This window comes from Centroberyx gerrardi, chromosome 20 (assembly GCF_048128805.1).
Source record: "Centroberyx gerrardi isolate f3 chromosome 20, fCenGer3.hap1.cur.20231027, whole genome shotgun sequence".
Classification (NCBI taxonomy): domain Eukaryota; kingdom Metazoa; phylum Chordata; class Actinopteri; order Beryciformes; family Berycidae; genus Centroberyx; species Centroberyx gerrardi.
In genome coordinates, this window is record NC_136016.1 from 5,325,465 (window position 1) to 5,343,641 (window position 18,177).

The window sequence follows — 18,177 nt, forward strand, 5'->3', positions numbered from 1 at the left end:
TATGTAGGCTGAGACTAAATAGTGATGTGTTACAACAGCCACAGAGCAGCAGAGGAACTATCAAGATTTTGTGTCTTTTGGGAAATAATCACAAGTCCAGAGTGGCTCATACCAAAGCTCATTCTTGCTTGATTTGCTTTGAAATTAAAGGTCTTGTCAACTCCATATTTAAATTCAGTAATAATAAGAAAGCAAAACATTGAGGGTTTTTACAAAAATATTGTTAAATTAAATGATGAAAGAGATAAGCTTTAAAAAAGACAATGATTAACTTTTGTCTATTTATTTATTTAAATTATAAAATACATTTTAAAAATCGGCAATTCAAGTAAGATAAGAAAGAGAAAAACAAGGCAAGAATGTAAAAGTAAAACATAAAAGGGAAGGAAAATACAATTCAACAAAGACACTAAATCATCATTGCATAAAAGCAAGTCTATGAAAGTGAGAGAGGAGCTGGAAGGGAGTTGCAAATTTGATTTGACAATCGCACCAGTGTCAAGCTAGCCAGAATAATAAATAAGACTTCCGGTCGTACTTTTCAAAAATAAAACATATTAGGAAAGTACCAACGTGAAAATAAAGAATACATTTAAGGAGGAATAAACAAAGAACTTACATCTGACAACTTGGAAGGATGTCTACTGTCTGGAAGGAGTCAGTTTGAAAATATTGTAGTGGCAATTATTCCTGAATGAATTAATAAAAAAACAACTGTTGCTGAAGGGACGGAGCCCTCAGGACTAACTGTATGTAATGTCCAGAATATACTGTATGTGTCTATTCAAACTGGATTAGCAATTGTAATTATTGCTATAATTGTAATTACTACCAAGATAATCTGTCATTATGTTCTATGATCTAGGGCTGCCAAAACACACAGACTCAAACACAAAACCTATACTAGACAACTTGGAAGGATGTTTAAAAGTAGCCTACATTTTAACTTATAGCAGCAATATATAAAGACTATAGAATGAGAGTTCCTGTTCCTGGTGTCAGGTCAATCAGAAATACTATAACAGTAATTAATGAACTAATTGCAGTAGTAGTAGTATTGAATTTACAAAGTGCTTTAACAATTGAAAACAAAACAACTTTGCGCACTTTTATTTTGAAGGGAAAGTTGCTTCATTTCCGGTCATCCTCTATCTTCCTTTGTCGAAATTGATGCTAACCCAGTCCAGGGCATGCAGGCTGGCAGGCAGGCTGGAGCTGAGCGGAGAGCGACGCCTTGACAACCGAGAGGGATAACCTGTTACTTTTGCCCACTTCAGACAACTTTTACTCGGACTTTGCCATGTCATACACATCGGAGAGCTAAGCGACACACACAAACTCTAGCAGAAAGTCCCGTTCGGTTAGGCTAACTGAAAAGCCAAGTTTTCTTCCGAGGAGGGGGATCATCACGCCGTTACACCATCAGCAGCGCTGGCGATGTCTGGATCTTACTGCAAAAGTTTGTACGGGTTCAGCGGGGACCAGCACCAGCAGGGGCTCAGCTTCGAGGCGGGGGACATTATCAAGATCGTCCAGGCTCTGCCCGGCGGCTGGTGGGAGGGAGAGAAGGATGGAGCCCGGGGATGGTTTCCCTCAAGTTACGTCCAGGTCCTGGAGGTAAGGCTGTCCCGGTTGCAGCCCCAGTAGCTTTACAGATGAGGCTTTCATTATCTCAACTTATTTCAACTTTACACAAGTCTCGAATTGGATGCAGTTTTGCTTTGTCAACTGACTTTGCACATGGATTCTTAGTTTGTGCTTTTCAAAATAGTGAGAAAATGGAATGTCTTTCTGTCTCTCTCTCTGTTTCTTTCTCTCTCTCTCTCTCTCTCTCTCTCTCCCTCTCTCCCTCTCTCTCCCTCTCTCTCATACACGCGCACACACACACATACAGAGTGAGAGAGAGTTCAGTGACACACACACACATACACACACAGAGTGAGAGAGAATTAAGTGACACACACACGTACTTACAGATAAAGATAGCTTTCAGAGATGAGCTAATAAGCAGATTCCCTATTGCTGTGCTTATCAGATTTACTGTAACCTTCCCACCTATCTACTGGCTGGCTGGCTGGCTGGCTGAAGCCTCCGCACTTCCTCATTCCACTGCGCATTCCAGTTAAATTCTCAGGTCTCCTCTCTGTGTGCATGAATGCACTGGGGCAGGGCAGAGAGGAGGCATGCTGCACTCTCTCACTGTGGTCAAACATACACCCCCTCACCCACCCACCATGCCCACCCCCACCCTCCTTCTCTTTCGCTCCAACTCAGAAAAAGCTGAGGCGGAGGAGACCCACATTTTTTTTGTTGTTTTTCTGTTGTTTCATTTATTCAATTGTGCTGATTTCATTTGCAAAATCGTGTTTCGGCTCACTCCACTGGAAGAGATTGAATCTTGGGTTCAGGAAATGACTTGCTGTCTCCAGTCGGTGACACCACTCTGTGTTGTGACAATTTGTCATAATCGGCTTGTTCGAGAGAGACGGGCGCATGGCCAATGCTCCCTGCCATTTTTATCACTTCATCATCATACTGGATGAGAGGAGATATAACGTGATCTGGTGAAAAAACTGACTGAAACTGACAGCACACCGGCCCAATCCATCCTAATACTGGGCTTGTGCTGATGGTTAAAGAGGATATGAAGCACTGGGGCGGTTGAGGAAGCGAACCCGCAGCAGCAGCAGCAGGCAGTTCAAGCACAACATCCCCTATGATGGTTTCTCAGATCTGTTGAGGAATGGCATGGATGGGTGGGGCAGCAGGGCGGTGCAGTAAGCAGAGAAGTTGCCCTTCAACCGGAGGATCCGGGGGATCTGGGTTCAAGCCCCCGTCTCGGCCAGCATCCGCCCTGCTGAAGTATCCTCGAGCCAGACGCTGAATCCCTACCAGCTCCAGACCCTGACCTTTGACCTCTGACCTCCCTGTGGGGCAGGGGCAAGAGAAAAGACCAATAAAGTCTCCTTTTTTTAAAGGCAGATATTTTAGATGAGTGTATATGATGTAAAGAAAGGATATACAGTACAATATTATCATCTTTCAGTGGAATCATATGGTGATATGGTGATTTTGGGATATTGTGACACAATTCTGCTGTCTAAACTGATGATAACAGGCAAATTTTATTTAAAAACTCTCTTGTTTGAAAATTTCAGCTTTGTTTGACATCACACCTGACATTACCACTCGATCCGTATCGCGATATGTATCGATATCGAAAAGAATCCTTATGATTATCGTGATATTGATTTCAACCATACAGAGATGGCAGAAAAGCAATATCTGAAGAGGAGGAAGGGCATTGTTTGGTTTCTAAAAGCAGTAACAAAATCAAGTCATGCTGGGTGTATCCCTCAGTCGGTTGGATGCATATGTGCTTTCTCCAAAACACTGATGCAAAGCTAGATAACTGCTCAACCCCTTAAGGAATCAGCGCCATGCTTATCTGATCTGAGGTCTGACTTATCGCAAATATTCTCCCCAGCTTCATCTAAACTAGGCTGATAACTGGGGACATTTTTTGGAGCTCCGTGGTCTGCAGCTTTTGCCGTTGTGGGTTCAAATCTGAACTGTCACCTCATCCCACGCTGTCACACCTATCCTGTCACTTTCCACCGTTCTCTGCAGTGGAAATGCTCCAAAAATAACCATTAAGAAGAGAGCGCTTGTTGATCCTTTGCTTTGATGGGCGAGTGTTGCACCATCACCTCAGCCTACCCGTTCCACCAGGCGGACCGCTTCAGCTGGGAGCCGGATCACAAAGGATCTCTATTCATGTGTTAACTGAGAGTACATCCAGCAGGGGCAGGGCTAGAAAATCAAGGTTTCAATTTTTGAACAGGACCGGCTGCCCCTGTGAAAGAAGGAGAAATATTCCATATGAGTGTTGCAATCGTTCATGTGGAATGTAAAGCGCTGTAGTGTGCTGCAGTTCACAACAAGAGCGATGCATCTCCGTACCACATGTGGGTTGAATTACGCATACTGAAACTCGAGGTTTCACCCAGTTCTCCTTGAATTTGTCATCTGCAGATCGAACGGGGGCTGACCGAGGAGGCAAACAAAAGTAACTTCTTTTATTTCCTCATTCTGTGTTCAAAGCCGGGTCGGGCACTTCCAAGAAATCACCGTCATTCCTTCAAGCTGTTCCACGCCAACTCCAGCGGAAGGAATTCACTTTCATAATCCCGAATGATCACAAATTCAGACTAATGTGCGCTAATAGTCTGGGTGAGGATTTCCATAGCTGGCGCGGTTGACAATGCAGCTCTTTGATCTAGCTCTGAGACACCCTCTATTGTCATCTTTAGCATTGGGGGCTTTGTTCTCCGAACAGCTCTATTCTTCACAGCCCAATGAATCATTCAGCAGAAAACCTGTTGTCGCCTGGCGCATCACGCTCTAAACATTCCCCAGAGCCTCCACACTTGATGCTGCTTTACTTTTTTGGAGGCAAGTCAATAATAATGCAAAACTCAGTTTGCATAGTGCGGCGTGCGTCGTGACTTCGCTGCCAGCCTTTCCCTTGGCTTTAACTATCATTTTCAATATGATGGTTCAAGAAAGAAAGCTGGGATTCTCTTTGTCAGCGGACATTAGGTGTAAAATGAGATTCAGAGTTAGTGTGTAGAGGTGCAAACAATTCAGTTCTATGAGGAACGGTACATACTATCAGTGTCGAAGCCTCACTCGTATACTGGAGGGGATTTTTTTTTAGTGATCATTACATGGTGAGTCATGACAGTGAGTCATATTGGTGATTGGCTCATCAGCGCGCACTGTCCACTTAATGAGGAGGAAATGGCAGGGAAGGATTTAGAACAAAAGGGAGTTAGAGCGGCAGCTGAACGCAATCGATGATGACTCGGGTGCCATGAGGTTCGGCTGATGACTCGCTGATGTCACCCAGCAGCTGAACAGAATATTTTGTCCAAAACAGACTCGAACGCTCTAATGTTGGAGAACGTTTACTGTCAAATGAATCAGAACAATTCACATTCCTTTAACCTGCTAGCTTGCAAATGAGTTGTCAGCCTCCCAATGCGTTTGACCGCTGATATCTAATCAAGTCTGTCACAGCGTCATCACTGTTTCCAGACAGATGTTAGATGTGCTGTAAAGCTCTTCTTGGCCCGACTGACTCTGACTCTGAGTTATTATACTGTTATTCCATTATCCCATTAGTTGTTGTGGAGCAGCTTCTCATTTTAGCCTTCCGTCCTTTTTCTTACTGTCACTCAAGGGGATTTTTGTTTTTACCTCTGTCAGGAGGTTATGTTTTCGCCCCTGTTGGTTAGCTTGTTTGTCTCTCTGTCAGCTGGAAATCGCTTATGACTTATGAAATTTCCATGAAATTTGGTGAACAGATGGGCCACGGGCCAAGGAACAATTGATTCGATTTTGGTGGTGATCCGACTCTGGGACTTCCGCCATTAGACAATTATCTTTTTTTTTTTTTTTTTTTTTTTTTTTTCACCATAACTATGAAACTAACAGAGACAGAGACTTCATTCCAAATCCTCAGGGTTTGTTTACAGGGTCAAGAAATCAATTTAACTTGAAATTGAAGAGATAGGAATGGGTGTAAGAGCAAGTTGGAGAATTGCTCAGTGTTGGCGGAGGTATGCGCTCTCCTAGTCCCCTCTACTTGCTACTATTTACTGGATTAACCATTACCAAGACCTTTCTGTAGCCTGCATTGTGCTCATGTGTGACTAAATCTGAACTGACTATGTATCAAGACCGCAATAGCTGATTAAGAGCTTATCTGGAAGGTGACAATCATTGAAGAAATATTCCAACTTCCAGCTTACAATGAGGGAGCAGGTAGGTGTTCAGGGTCTTGCTCAAGAACCCATCTGGTGGGGGCGCCCCGGTGGCTCACCGAGTAGAGCGCGTACCATAAGGCTCAGTCCTTCCCGCAGCGACCCGGGTTTGAATCCAGCCTGCAGTCATTTGCTGCATGTCCTCCCCTCTCTCTCTCCCATACCTTCCTGTCTGTCTCTCACACTGTCTCTATCAATAAAGCATAAAATGCCTAAAATAAATCTTTAAAAAAAAACAAACCAAAGAACCCATCTGGTGATAGACACAACATTGGCTGTAGTGTAGTTCACTGAACCAGTCCAACACGCCGGGTTATAGCCTTTGACGATTGGCTGGAGTGCAGTTATCCAGTGCTGTTGCTCTGGGGATCCATGGGGCATTCCCACAACAAATCAGGACTCGCCAATAAGTGTTGAAATATCAACACGGGCAGTTAACATGTAATAGGAGCCTGCAGCTGGGCCCAGCAGGAGCCATCTGGAGGGAGAGTCCCCATTGACTCCTATACAGACTAAAACTGCTGGTGCACTTTGCCACAGTACAGTCCAGGAGTTTGTTCTTCCAGTTAAAGAGGCCAGTCATTTTGAAGATGATGTAATGTTGATATTCCCAAATTTTTAATATTCAGCCTACATTATTACAACATTAGGAATTATTTTCACTACAGCGTGAATTACTGTATGCCATTATGTCTCCGCGTAGCCTGGAGGGAACTATTGTAAGCAATTTGCTGAGAGCCGTAAATTATGGAGAACCACTTTGCTTCCCTAATGCTTCTCCTGGTAGTGTGTCAGCTGTGTTTATTATGAAACCGTAGAAGCGGGTGCGAGCGGGGCCGCGGGGGCTTCCAGCAGAGGTTTGGATGGTGATTTAGCCTGGCATAATCCCTGCAGTGGAATGCCGGGGGTCAGGCTCCTCCAACACGCGGCCAGGTGCTTCCCCCCGGCACGCTGGAAAACTCAACCCACCTCCCTGCGCAGACGTCATACCAAAATACGTAGTCATTTATTGTCATGGAACATGTGTAGAGCTCTAAAATGTCAGATTAATGGCTAAGCATTACAGCGCCTTGTTAACCACAATCTGTTGTATGTTTTGAAGCTGAAGGATAGAATCGAGGCTTTTGAAGCTGTGTGACAAATCTCCTAGCAACCGTGGCTGATGCAGTCATGGAGGTCCAGTGGAGCACTGGTTCTGCTCAAATAATGGCTAAATATATGACAAACGGATGCCTGAAAAAATATTGTTGTGGTGTGGCAGTGGGTCAATTCAGTAATGTCTGGTGAAGTAGATGTGTTTCCAAATGTAGGTTACTGTGACACAGTAAACTGTTTTGTCTTTAGCCCTAGTCTCTACTCCAAAACACTCTTTGAGTTGTAGCTTGAGATGCATCAGCTCAGTAATTCTGGTTATTTTCAACCTGGGCCTTATTTTCCTAGTTACTGCCATTATGCCGATTGATTCTGATCATAATTTCGTCAATTACTTCACTGTAGAGCTACATTTGCAGGGAGTGCTACTCTCTGATCCGATACAATCTCAAAATTAATCATATGTATCAGTGATGAAACAATCAGTTCCCAGTCAAAAATGACACAGAAATTTACCATGTCTATTCAATTCTGCTGGGCCAAGTTGTACATTTAGAAACACATCCATGCTGTTCACAGCTATTATTGTGCAAGAGCTGAAGACCTCCAATATGGCCCCCAGAGGGTAAGTTACATCAACCAGAAAGCCCTTCATAGAATAGATTAGAATATGTACCAATACACAAGATCTGATGTAATTATTGGTTGTGCTAGATTGGGAGAGTCCTTATATAGAAGCCTAGCTTGGATGTTATGGAGGAAAGAGGAGGTGGTGAGAGTGAGTATATCAAGTGGGCATCTCCCATCTCAGATGTTTGGTTGAATTAGACTAGTGACACCTCCAGAAAGATCATGTTGTAACCCCTTTCAGTGTCAGGGTTCCAAAGAGATGAAGTCATATGTTTTTTCTTCTCTTATAGTTCGTACATGAAGGCAGGATTTGTGGTGACATCACCACAACGCTGCACTCCTCTTTCTCCTTAGTGGCTGGAGGTAGTGAAAAAAAATACTCAACACCTGAATTTTGACAAATAGATTGATGGGGATAGGAAGCTCGTCTTGTGATTTAGGCTGATTAGAAGTGTATTTTTACATAATAATGTTGCCTCATGTGGCTTTTAGCTTCACATGAGGTACAAAAAAATGTTAGATCTCAATCCATAGTACACATTGAAACATAATCTACATTAAATGTATTAAAAACAAATGTGCATGATCCTGATTTGTCGATAAAAAAGCACATTATTTACTGTGGAGTTCACAGTGAGTTTAGTACTTCAGTGTGGATTGACACGCTGCCATATCTGATCCTGAGAACATGACCGGCGCTGTCCAGATAAGCCCCGCTCACTGGAGAGTGCGCTCCTTGCTTAGTATTTAGTGGACTCATTCATTCACCATTTGCCTCTAATTCAGTTGTGTGTCACATTGGTCCTGTCGTATTCTCATGTAATTTGTATGGCTGATGAAGAAGAAGCCTTGAGGAGAGAGAGAGAGAGAGAGAGAGAGAGAGAGAGAGAGAGAGAGAGAGGAACAGGGCTTAAGCAATTCACATAAACCGGAGGGGGGCGGGGTGCCCACAAAACAGGCTTTGTTACTTGGATTGAGCACTCCAGCCTGCACACACATGTACACACACACACACACACACACACACATACAACACACATGCACTGCTGAGGCATTGAGCAGACAATGACGACAGTTTGTGTGTGTGTGTGTGTGTGTGCGCGAGTGCATGCTTCAACATGCATGTGTGTCCCTCCTCTCTGAGTGTCTCTGTATGTCTGAAGTGCCTCTACATCTGGGAATGTGGCTTCGCTTCAGGCTCCCACATCTGCCCAAACCAAAACAATGTCTCCCAAATAAAGATATGGTCTAGAGCCCTCATCTCTCTCTCTCCCTCTCTCTCCCTCTCTCTCTCTCTCTTTCTCTCTCTCTCTCTCTCCCTCCAAGGTCTAGGGTGTATATTTCACTCCCCCTCCATCGAGACCAGCTCAGTCTTTCCATATCTGAACACTCTCTCCTCGCTCGGTCTTACGGTAGTAATTAGTCGGCCAACGCGCGTGTGAGAAATTTCTTCCCCGGCTGTGCTTCTCGCACCCCGAGAGGCCCAGACACCCGCTGAGTGATCCCAGAGGGTTGGGAACTCTCTCCTCAGCCTCGAAACTCTTGGGCGAGAGCTGTTTGTTGGTCTTTCCAGTCTCCATTGGGGCCTATATGTAACAGCGGTGACGAGAGAGAGTCACCTTGTTCGTGTGGGAGTCTGAGTGGAAGCATTTTCTTCTTTTGCATGGGTTGAGGTCACTTGCGAAATCTGAGTTTTTGAGGGCCAATACTGATATTTTTGGATTGAAGCTGCCGATAGTGGCGATAATATCTTTAAATTTGACCATTTTTATGCCAAACATTATTAGTATTTTATTCTTGTCATAGTGGAAAATCCTCTGAAACAGCATTTAGACCATCATGAGACAGTAAAACGCTTCACTGAAATCCAAACTAATGGAGTTCTTTTAGGTGTGGGATACTAGCCCCCATCCCATACCATCCCATACCTTATGTGTTTAAATAACAAATAAATAACAAGGGTAAGCGCTCTCTGCAGCCAAAGATGAGTTATTCCCATGAAACTTCCAATAGTAGGGGAGAAAGTCAAGAAGCAACCTCCATCCAGCTCTCCAGAGTCGGACGTAAACAACATTGACTGACCGATATTGGATTTTTAGTGAAAGGGCAATAGCCTATCCGATATCTCAGTCTGACGCTACATTGCTCATGATGTTAAATTGAAGCATCAGCATTTGCTGCTGTCCTATTCCATGACAATACTGATTGGGGCGCAAACAGTGGCATCAGCAGTTGTGTGCGAACTGTCTAGAAACACAGGCTATACTAATATGACAGTGTTGACACAGAAAGGGAAAGGCCGAGGTATTTATGAGCAAATAATAGGAAACAGACACTTCCCCTGTCTGTCACACCTCTGTTCCTGTACTCTGCTGACAGGACAAGGTAGGAGAAGGAGGGAAAAAAGAATCAGAGTGTACAGAGACGCTGTGTACCTTGCTACTATTTTAGTAGTAACTCCTGACTAGAGGTGGCCTACGCTCTCTGTGCGCATCTCATCATTTGTGGCTTCTGCTCCAGTATGTGCAGCTGCAGTGTGTTTGTGGTTTTCAAGACCCGCGTGCCTCTATATGAAACATTCAAATCTTAGCAAAATGGAAAAGCGTGATATTCTGCTATTTTTCAGGAAAGACTAATCAGTGTATTGGCAAAAGTGAAGACGTACCGGTTATGTTCGCGCCGAGAATAGCTCGGGGTGAAGTGACTAAGAATCTCGATGCTCTCCCTGCTGCTGAGGCAGCACAGGACCCTTTCCACCTCATGTTCGCGTTCAGGATTCGCTCCGTTTCCAAATGGAAAGCGGACAGCTGGTCCGACAGACCTTGACCCCCGCGGACTCTCGCCTTCCCACGTCCAGATGTTTTCACGGGGGGGTTACCAGGGGTCAGGCTCCGCTTAGGCACATAACGTAACGGGACGATATACTGCATGGCAAACCACACGAGCACACACACACCCTGTCACTAGTCAGGAGGTACTGAGTCACTCACTGAGGCAAGTGTGAGGATAGCTAGAGTTTAGAGTGGGACCTATCCAGTCTGTTGAAACTCTGGACCACTGAGGCTGCACATTTCTCCTCCTCCACACAGCCGATGAGTGGGCGACTCACCGTTTCGCAATCCATGTGACCTCAGACGGTGACAGTTGCATCCAGTGAATCACCTTTTCAGGACAATGTTTCTATTGTAACGTTGCTAAATTGAAACTGGGCTTGAAAGCTGAAGGACCCATTCGTCACTCGGTTTCAAAATCCCTCCGAAAAACTGAATTTTGCGGTCTTGCTCAAGGTTGGAAACTGTTCAGAATCTTTACAGCGAAAAATAATTGCCTCTCTGACGTCAGTGGTAGAATCTATTTAACTTAAGGTTATTCTGTATATCATAGCGGGCCAACTTTGAAATTAATTTTACTGTTCCGCGGATTATTAGAATAACATGATAGAGAGTTATGTTTATGTGGTCTGACTTTAGAAACCCAATCAACACTTTAAGCCGGTCTTGGTGGGAACCAATTAAGTTCTCCATGTTTTTTCCTTTCCTAACCCCGAACTGAAGTCAAATTTTTCAAGTGAGCATCCTCTGTTCAACATATTGAAGTGGCCTGTCTAACCCGGCTGTCCAATTAACATTCAGAGACACACTCTGTATTGCAGTACATTAGATCAGACGATATTTATGGGATGCCGTTGAATAAACTGCTTGTTTTATACCACATTTTCACCAGCAGTGAGATTATGCCCTGGGTTTGAACTCTCTCTGTAATAACTGTGAAGCTGAAGCAAGCAGAATCTTTCCCGTAGGCCTCAGCCCGGCCTATTAAAGTCCAGGTGAAGGGGTAACGACCCAAGTTTACTACGCTGTTATTCCCCGACTGACCTCAAGGAAAGGCTGGCTATTTATTTAAAGCCATTTTCCAAGGGAATTGAACAAATTATTCTTAGTTTTCCAGGCAAGGAGCCAGTGTCACTGAAATGGAGAGACCATGAGGTATTTTGTTTTCCATAATAAGAGATGCTGCCTGTGTTTTTGGGGGTGTGGGAAAACGTCTGTAATCTGAGGAAGAAAACCCAGGGATCTGTGTATAATACCAGGCATACCAATGAAGGTTCCTGTTTCTTTCTGAGTCAGCGTCGTATTTTGTTGGTTAAATGGATTCTATTATTTTTTATTTGCTTGCTAGCATTTAAGGTTGCAATTCGCATGAAGCTAGAGCATGTTGAAACCAAATCAGCGTTCATTAAAGGAAACAGCCACCCTAAAGCACTTTACCACTGTTAAAAAAAGCACTTATTGGCGATGTACCTCGTCTTTCTTGGCCCGTGTTGTTGTTTGGTGAAGTATTTTTCTTATTCCCACGGAGAAAACATGACATCACATAGATATTTTGCTGGAAGAAAACATGCTGCTCTTAGACTTGTCAGTAAGCTCATGGTGGAGTATGAAAGAGAGAGAAGAGTAGAGTTCCTGCTTATCCTATCTGATTTTTGTTCCAGTGCCTTCCGTAATGACTAATAAATGTTTAATTAAACTTCAACTTTGATATAATCAGACTAGAAGACAGACAAGTTGAGTGCGGCTGCACGGCTCACAGACAGCAGCCATGATTGTTGTGGTTGCTCCTCAGTCATCGGAGCCGTGGATGAATCCTTCTGTTCTCTGCCAGGGGCTTTTCTGGCATGCTGTGAATGTGGAGCCAAAGGCAGTCTGGGGTTTATAAGGTTAACCATCTGGAATGGTGCATTATTTAATGTTGCATATGCCGAGACAAGCTGGCTCTTAGATTTGTCACAGTTCCCACCACCAAGGTGCTCCCATTCACTCACTCATGTCTATTTTTCTGCTTGAGAGACTTGTCATATCCTCCACAAACATTCTGTCAGGAGGGAGAATTTTAACTCTGTCTCTAGTGGCTCGAGACGCTCTTCATTCAAGGCGTAGCTCAGCTTTGAGACGCACTTGAAGTGGACCTATGGACATTCCAGTAATAGTTTGAAGACAGATTTACACAGTAGGTTCAGAGTCAGTTTCTGCATTTTTTTTTTTTTATTGCGGTGCTGGAAACGAACCATGTCGACGAGCTAAAACGCGTTCATGTCCAAGAATCTCGCAGACTGTATCTGCGTCCTCCTGACCATAACCGGCCCACTCCCATCTGTCTTTGCCTGCCTTGGAGAGGCATAGCCGCTTCGCTCAGAGGAAAACAATACTCCGGTATCACTTTACTGATAATGAACATGTGACCAAACAACATTGTGTTTCACATTCCCAGATGATATGAGGTTTAATTGTATCTGAAGGAAGCCAGCAGGAAACTTAGCATGAAGCAGGAAATGCGGAGAAAACCCCAAGCGTCTCTTGTTACTGCAGCGCATGGGGTTCAGGTGACCGTCACTTTCACCCACGACTGGCTCTCCCTGCCCTTTCCTGTTTTCATCCAATTACATGCTGCAAACAAATTTAATAACCCGTGTTGTTTGGCTTAGAAACAACAAACAGCATTGTTGCAATGGGGTGTGGGACAATTGAAGGATGCCTTGCCTCTGCACACATTCATATAGCGCCCAGTCCTACTGTAACTGTATCTGTGTGTTTTGGCACCGATATTGACTTTTTTTTTTCGATTTCGTTTTCAGTATGCGAACCTCTGATCCTCTGTCACTGTCATGATTGGAAATAGCTTAGATTTTCTTTCATGCGCATGTTGGATCACTGCCACTGCCTCCATCACGCACGCTTTCTCACTCCATCTATCGGCGCAGCATTTGCATTTTTGAAATATTATACGCCTGCATTTTCGCTTGGAGCAAAATGCTGGACTGTTTAAGCGGATCCGTTTCTCGAGGGCGGAAGAGGGCCGAATATAACAGTGACCACCGAGACCATCAAAGGGAAAACATCACAGCAATGTTGTAGGAGACTGTGTAATTACATGCAGTCATAAGTCACCCGGGGTTGACATGGCTTCGTACTCGCCGCTCCTGCGGGACCAGAAGACTCGTTTTCTCCTCTCGTCGTCTTCCAGGACAGCAGTTCGATCTAATGACTTCATTGTGTGAGGTAAAGGAGGGGAGCGAGATGCAGCTTCTACCTCGAGGGACAGATCAGGCCTGAATCGATACAGCGCGCGCACTCAGTACTGCTTGATTACCACCGACAACTGGTTGATGAGATGGTAAATACCTAATGAAGAAAGGCAATGCGGTGAGGTTTGTTTAGTGCTGATGCTCCGTTTGCCGAAAGGTCAGCTCTGTCCTGGGCCTGGTGTCTAGCTGTGTCTACTGATAATGAATAGCATTCCTGTTAAACTCTAGCACCCACCCCACCCGACCCCACCCCCGCCATCCAAACACATCTCCAGAGTGGCTTCCCAAGACTGCATAAGAGAGAATCCAAGCTCCATCAGCGGATTACTGGCTTCCTCAACCACGACCCTTTCCTGTTCTCATTCTCTACCACTTTAGGAGAATGTAAACAAATGAACTGACCCGTACTGTTTGGTTTAGAGACAACAAATGGCTTGCAACGGGTTGGACCTTCATCTGATGTTTAAACGCATCATATTAAAGGTAATCCCGACATCAACGTAAATGCCCCGAAGCCTCATCCTCCTGTAGACGTGAGTTAAGGAGCTGTCTTTGGCCTGCGGGCCTCCTTTGAATCATTGCAGTAACTGGATTGTATTCCCTTCCAGTTCCTAAAACTAACCTCTCCTAGATGCTTGAATGACTTGGCACGGGTCCCAACAGCAAAACTGTAACTGATATGGAATTTCATCTGGCTTTCCCCGAGTCTCACAACAGCATCTCCACAATGTGTTACAATGTTCTCGGGGCCTGATGTTGTTTTCATGCTAATCAATAGCAGATGTGGTGCAGTTTGCCTACATGCTCTCCTATGTTCTTCAGCCGTACGTTCTGTGCACATACACTGACTGACTTTTGTAGCTCTGGGTCCCGGTCCAACTGCAAGACCCACGCCAGTTTGTTGTTCTTTGTGTGGCAGTGCAACTCAGCCCTCTCCGCTATGATGTCATTGGTTGCTGGTTGTGAAATACTTCAGGAAATGAGAACCTCATTGAACTCAGGCTGAGTCTTGTGCATTTCTTCTGTGTCTCTTGTCTTGCCTGATCTTTAGCGGTTTTGTTTTATCTGCAGAGTTATATCTCCAGCGATTATGCTCAATTATGACAGACCCATGAGAAATAATAACAACAGTTTGGCTAGGAGCCGAGGTGGTGTTTATATTAACCTTCAAGTTGCTGACGAGTCTGTTTGGGGTTATTGCCACTTATTGATACATTTATTGCTTTTTCTGTTTTGACAGAGGACAGCATCTCTGAGTCAGCTTCCCGTTGAGGACCTCAGAGACCCCCTGCCTCCCCACTGGAGATGCTACATGTCTCCACAAGGGCGGCGATACTATGTCAACACAGCAAGCAATGGTAAGAGCAGAAGCAAATGTAATGTAATAGTCTTTCAAGTTCTACAAAAACACCAGTTTAAAGCTGCAGCAGCTTGGTATGTTGGTGACTCCAAATGGCAGCAAGAGGTAACTGCTTGAAAAACCTCAATGCCCAGAAATCATGTGATGTGACTGCTTAGGAGACAGTTTTGGTTCATCATTTCTTGTGGGTGGAGAGGTGACCATACCCAACACCAGAATTTAATTTGGGCAAAAATGGGGCGAAACTATAGGGTCTCAATTAGGGGGATGGGACGCTCTTGACAATTTTGCATCCCCGATTTGCGATTTAGGCTGAGAGGATGGGTGTGTTTTTACAGTAAAATCCTGGTGCAGCGAGATAACTGTTTTAATTTTGAGAATTTCTGCATACCAACCTGGCCAGTCTGTGATGCTTTATACCAAAGATAACAAAGGGACGAGAGGCAAAAGATGTCATGTTTTCTAATGTTTTTTTAAAGAGTCTCATAAAACATGCAATTTCCAGTTTTGATTTGTCACTTCCGTGCGCTGAGAAGATGTTTCCACATACCCAACCACATGGGCTCTTATGGGCAAAACCAGGAAGTCTCATGGATCACTTCTTCATCCCAAACACTTAGATTGAAAATAAGGCTATGTTTGTCATGAAAATGTTACATAGCGGATCATTAATTTACCCTGAATATGATACTTGAGCAGTTTCATCTGTCTGGAATACAGTTTAATGCCATCGGTCCCCTCTGTCTCCCTATGGCAGCGCTGGTACCAGAAGGAGACAGAGTACATCAGGGGCCTAAGAACTGGTAGCGCTTCTTCACCATGCCTTGTTTCTGTCAACACAATTACCACTCTGTGTCTCCCCACAAACAGACACACACACACACACCCTGGCACTGAGACAGCTTAATACCCTCTTCTCTCCTGTAGACACAGCAACGCCTGCTTTTACTATCCCTAAGTGAACTCACAGTAAAGCTTGACTGATGACACTAATATCTTGTCTTGGCATGGCGGCAACTCTCATGCGCCTTTCACTTCGGGGTGTAATAAAGGTTACAAAGGGCTTGTTTCCCAGACGCCGCGCTCAACAATCACAGTCAGAGAATGACTCGACGGCGGGTTCAACCTGTATTCCTCACATTAGTGTCGTCGCCTCGATTACGGCGAGGCTTTAGCAGTCGCATCAAAGCCGCTCACATGGGTGCGTGTCTCCGATCGTGGTCGCAGTGGTCTGGTTGCGGCCGCGGGAGGGGATCTAAAATAAGCCGGGAGCTCCACCCAGGCACGAGACCGGGGAAGTCGCTCCGCCTTTCCCCTCCTTTTCCTCTCCATCTCTTTTTAGATGAAATTAGACGGTTAACGCGCTAATGTCAAAGGGAGGAAACAAACCGAACGAAAGCAGCTCCGCCTTCTTGTCAGGGTTTTGGACTTAGTGTGTGTGTGTAGATGCTGTAACAGTTAAGACAACCTCCTAACTTTCACTTGCTATTCCCCCCTCAGTCCCCATTTCATTCCTATGGGGATTGTACAGATCTGTTTTGTCTTTATGTGACAGGGGGTTGGAAGCTTATCTTCAATAGTAATCCGGCTCTGCTATCCCGGAGGGACGGAGTCAGACGTGACGAGAGCGATGCGGCGGGGCTCTTTTTGTTCCGGCACGGCCTTTGTTTTACCCGTTTTCAGTATTTCCTTTGAGGGAGAACGATTAAATTTTCATAACTTTTTGCATAAAAAAAAAACCAAAACACACACATCCGCAGCATCTACTGTATATCTCGGCACAAAATGAAAACAGTGTTGTTGCTGAGGTATTATGAAACTGCCCTCTGAGGGCGGGAGGAAATCGCCGGGACTTATTTACTGTGTCTTCGCTGCATAATGAGAAAATTGAAGCAGGGAAAATGCTCCTTCCCAACACACACTCAGTCATTACTGTACTGGAGGCCCCCCCTCCGGTTCTTTCAAACTCACCACAGCGGACCTTTTCCAAACAAAACCCCATCTGATAACATTTTACTGAAACAATCGGTATTTATAGCATCTCCGCTATTTTAGCTGGACCTCCCTTTCTTTATGCTAAAGTTCAGCAAGATTAGATAGTAGCTTGTGTGTGTGTGTGTGTTTGTGTGCGTGCACTCTGTGTTTCTCCATTGCCATAGTAACAGAGCTGTGTGCGTGGGTGAGCGCTGCATGGCCTTGTGTTATGGTTTTGTTTCTTAGAGGTTTTCCCTTCCTGCATTGCTGTGTGCAGCGGTGCATCGTGCTGCGGTTTCTAAGACTCACCGCGCGTCATTCCCTGTCCAGCGGGTTGCTGTGTAAACACACTAAACCAAATGCTTTACAGTCCCAGCACACACGCTGCTGCTTTAGTTACCACAGACACTTGGTTTCCAGGTATTTATGAATGACTTCTGATTTATACTAAATTATAAATAACTTTGGTTTGCAGATGCATAGAAATGCTTTGTAGTTGGAATTTGTGGTGTAAACAGCATCCGGGGAGCCTCATGCAACAGTAAATAATTTTGCAATAATCAAATGTGTAAATTCTGTTTCATCCTTGTTTGGTCTGACACTATAAGACGAGGTCCTGTCAGTGTTGCTGCTCTCTCCTCTGTGGGATATTATGGAGTGTGAATGGACTCTGTGTTGTGATTGATAAAAACCAGAGACAGAAGGCCGCTAATGCAACAGGGGCGAGTGTCATATGGTTATGAATAAAATATAGCAGTGTCAAACCTAACTAGGCCATTACTCCTTCTCCCTGCTCGGAGTCGGGGATATCTCGCATCACTTCTGGTAGCGATGGTAGACGGTATGCTGATGCCCTTTTTTTTAGACCTTTATTTACCCAGGGAAGGTTGGCTGAGCAGTGAGCATGCATGCTGTTTTTCAGCAATCATATTTGTACAGTTACACACATTCACTCATACACACCCAGTGCAGCCACAGTCTTCTACTGTCAGCCACTGAGCTGCTCCACTGAACAGTGTTGAGTTCAGGGAATAATCTATGACTTCCGGTGCACCAATCTGAACAGAAATCAGTTATACTTTCAGAAAAGTGTTAATTTATGCTTTTATTTTCAGTAAAAGACCCTATCCTCATGTAACGTGGATCATTTGATGCTATTTACTATGATTTATGCTATAAATTCACATCATTAAGGTTTATGACTTTATAAA

At 44.5% G+C, this 18,177-nt stretch overlaps 1 protein-coding gene across 2 annotated transcripts in view; it reads left to right on the forward strand.

The window, feature by feature from the left end:
- The first annotated feature begins 1,198 nt into the window (after positions 1-1,198).
- gas7b (growth arrest-specific 7b) overlaps positions 1,199-18,177 on the forward strand; it is a 48,973-nt gene continuing 31,994 nt past the window's right edge. Inside the window, exons 1-2 of one of the 2 annotated variants that reach the window (XM_078290689.1) lie at positions 1,199-1,617; positions 14,873-14,990. In XM_078290689.1, the coding sequence (XP_078146815.1) occupies positions 1,438-1,617; positions 14,873-14,990 (298 nt within the window). In that variant the 5' untranslated portion in view covers positions 1,199-1,437. The remainder of the gene's footprint in view (positions 1,618-14,872; positions 14,991-18,177) is intronic. The other variant, XM_078290690.1, reaches the window with a different exon arrangement.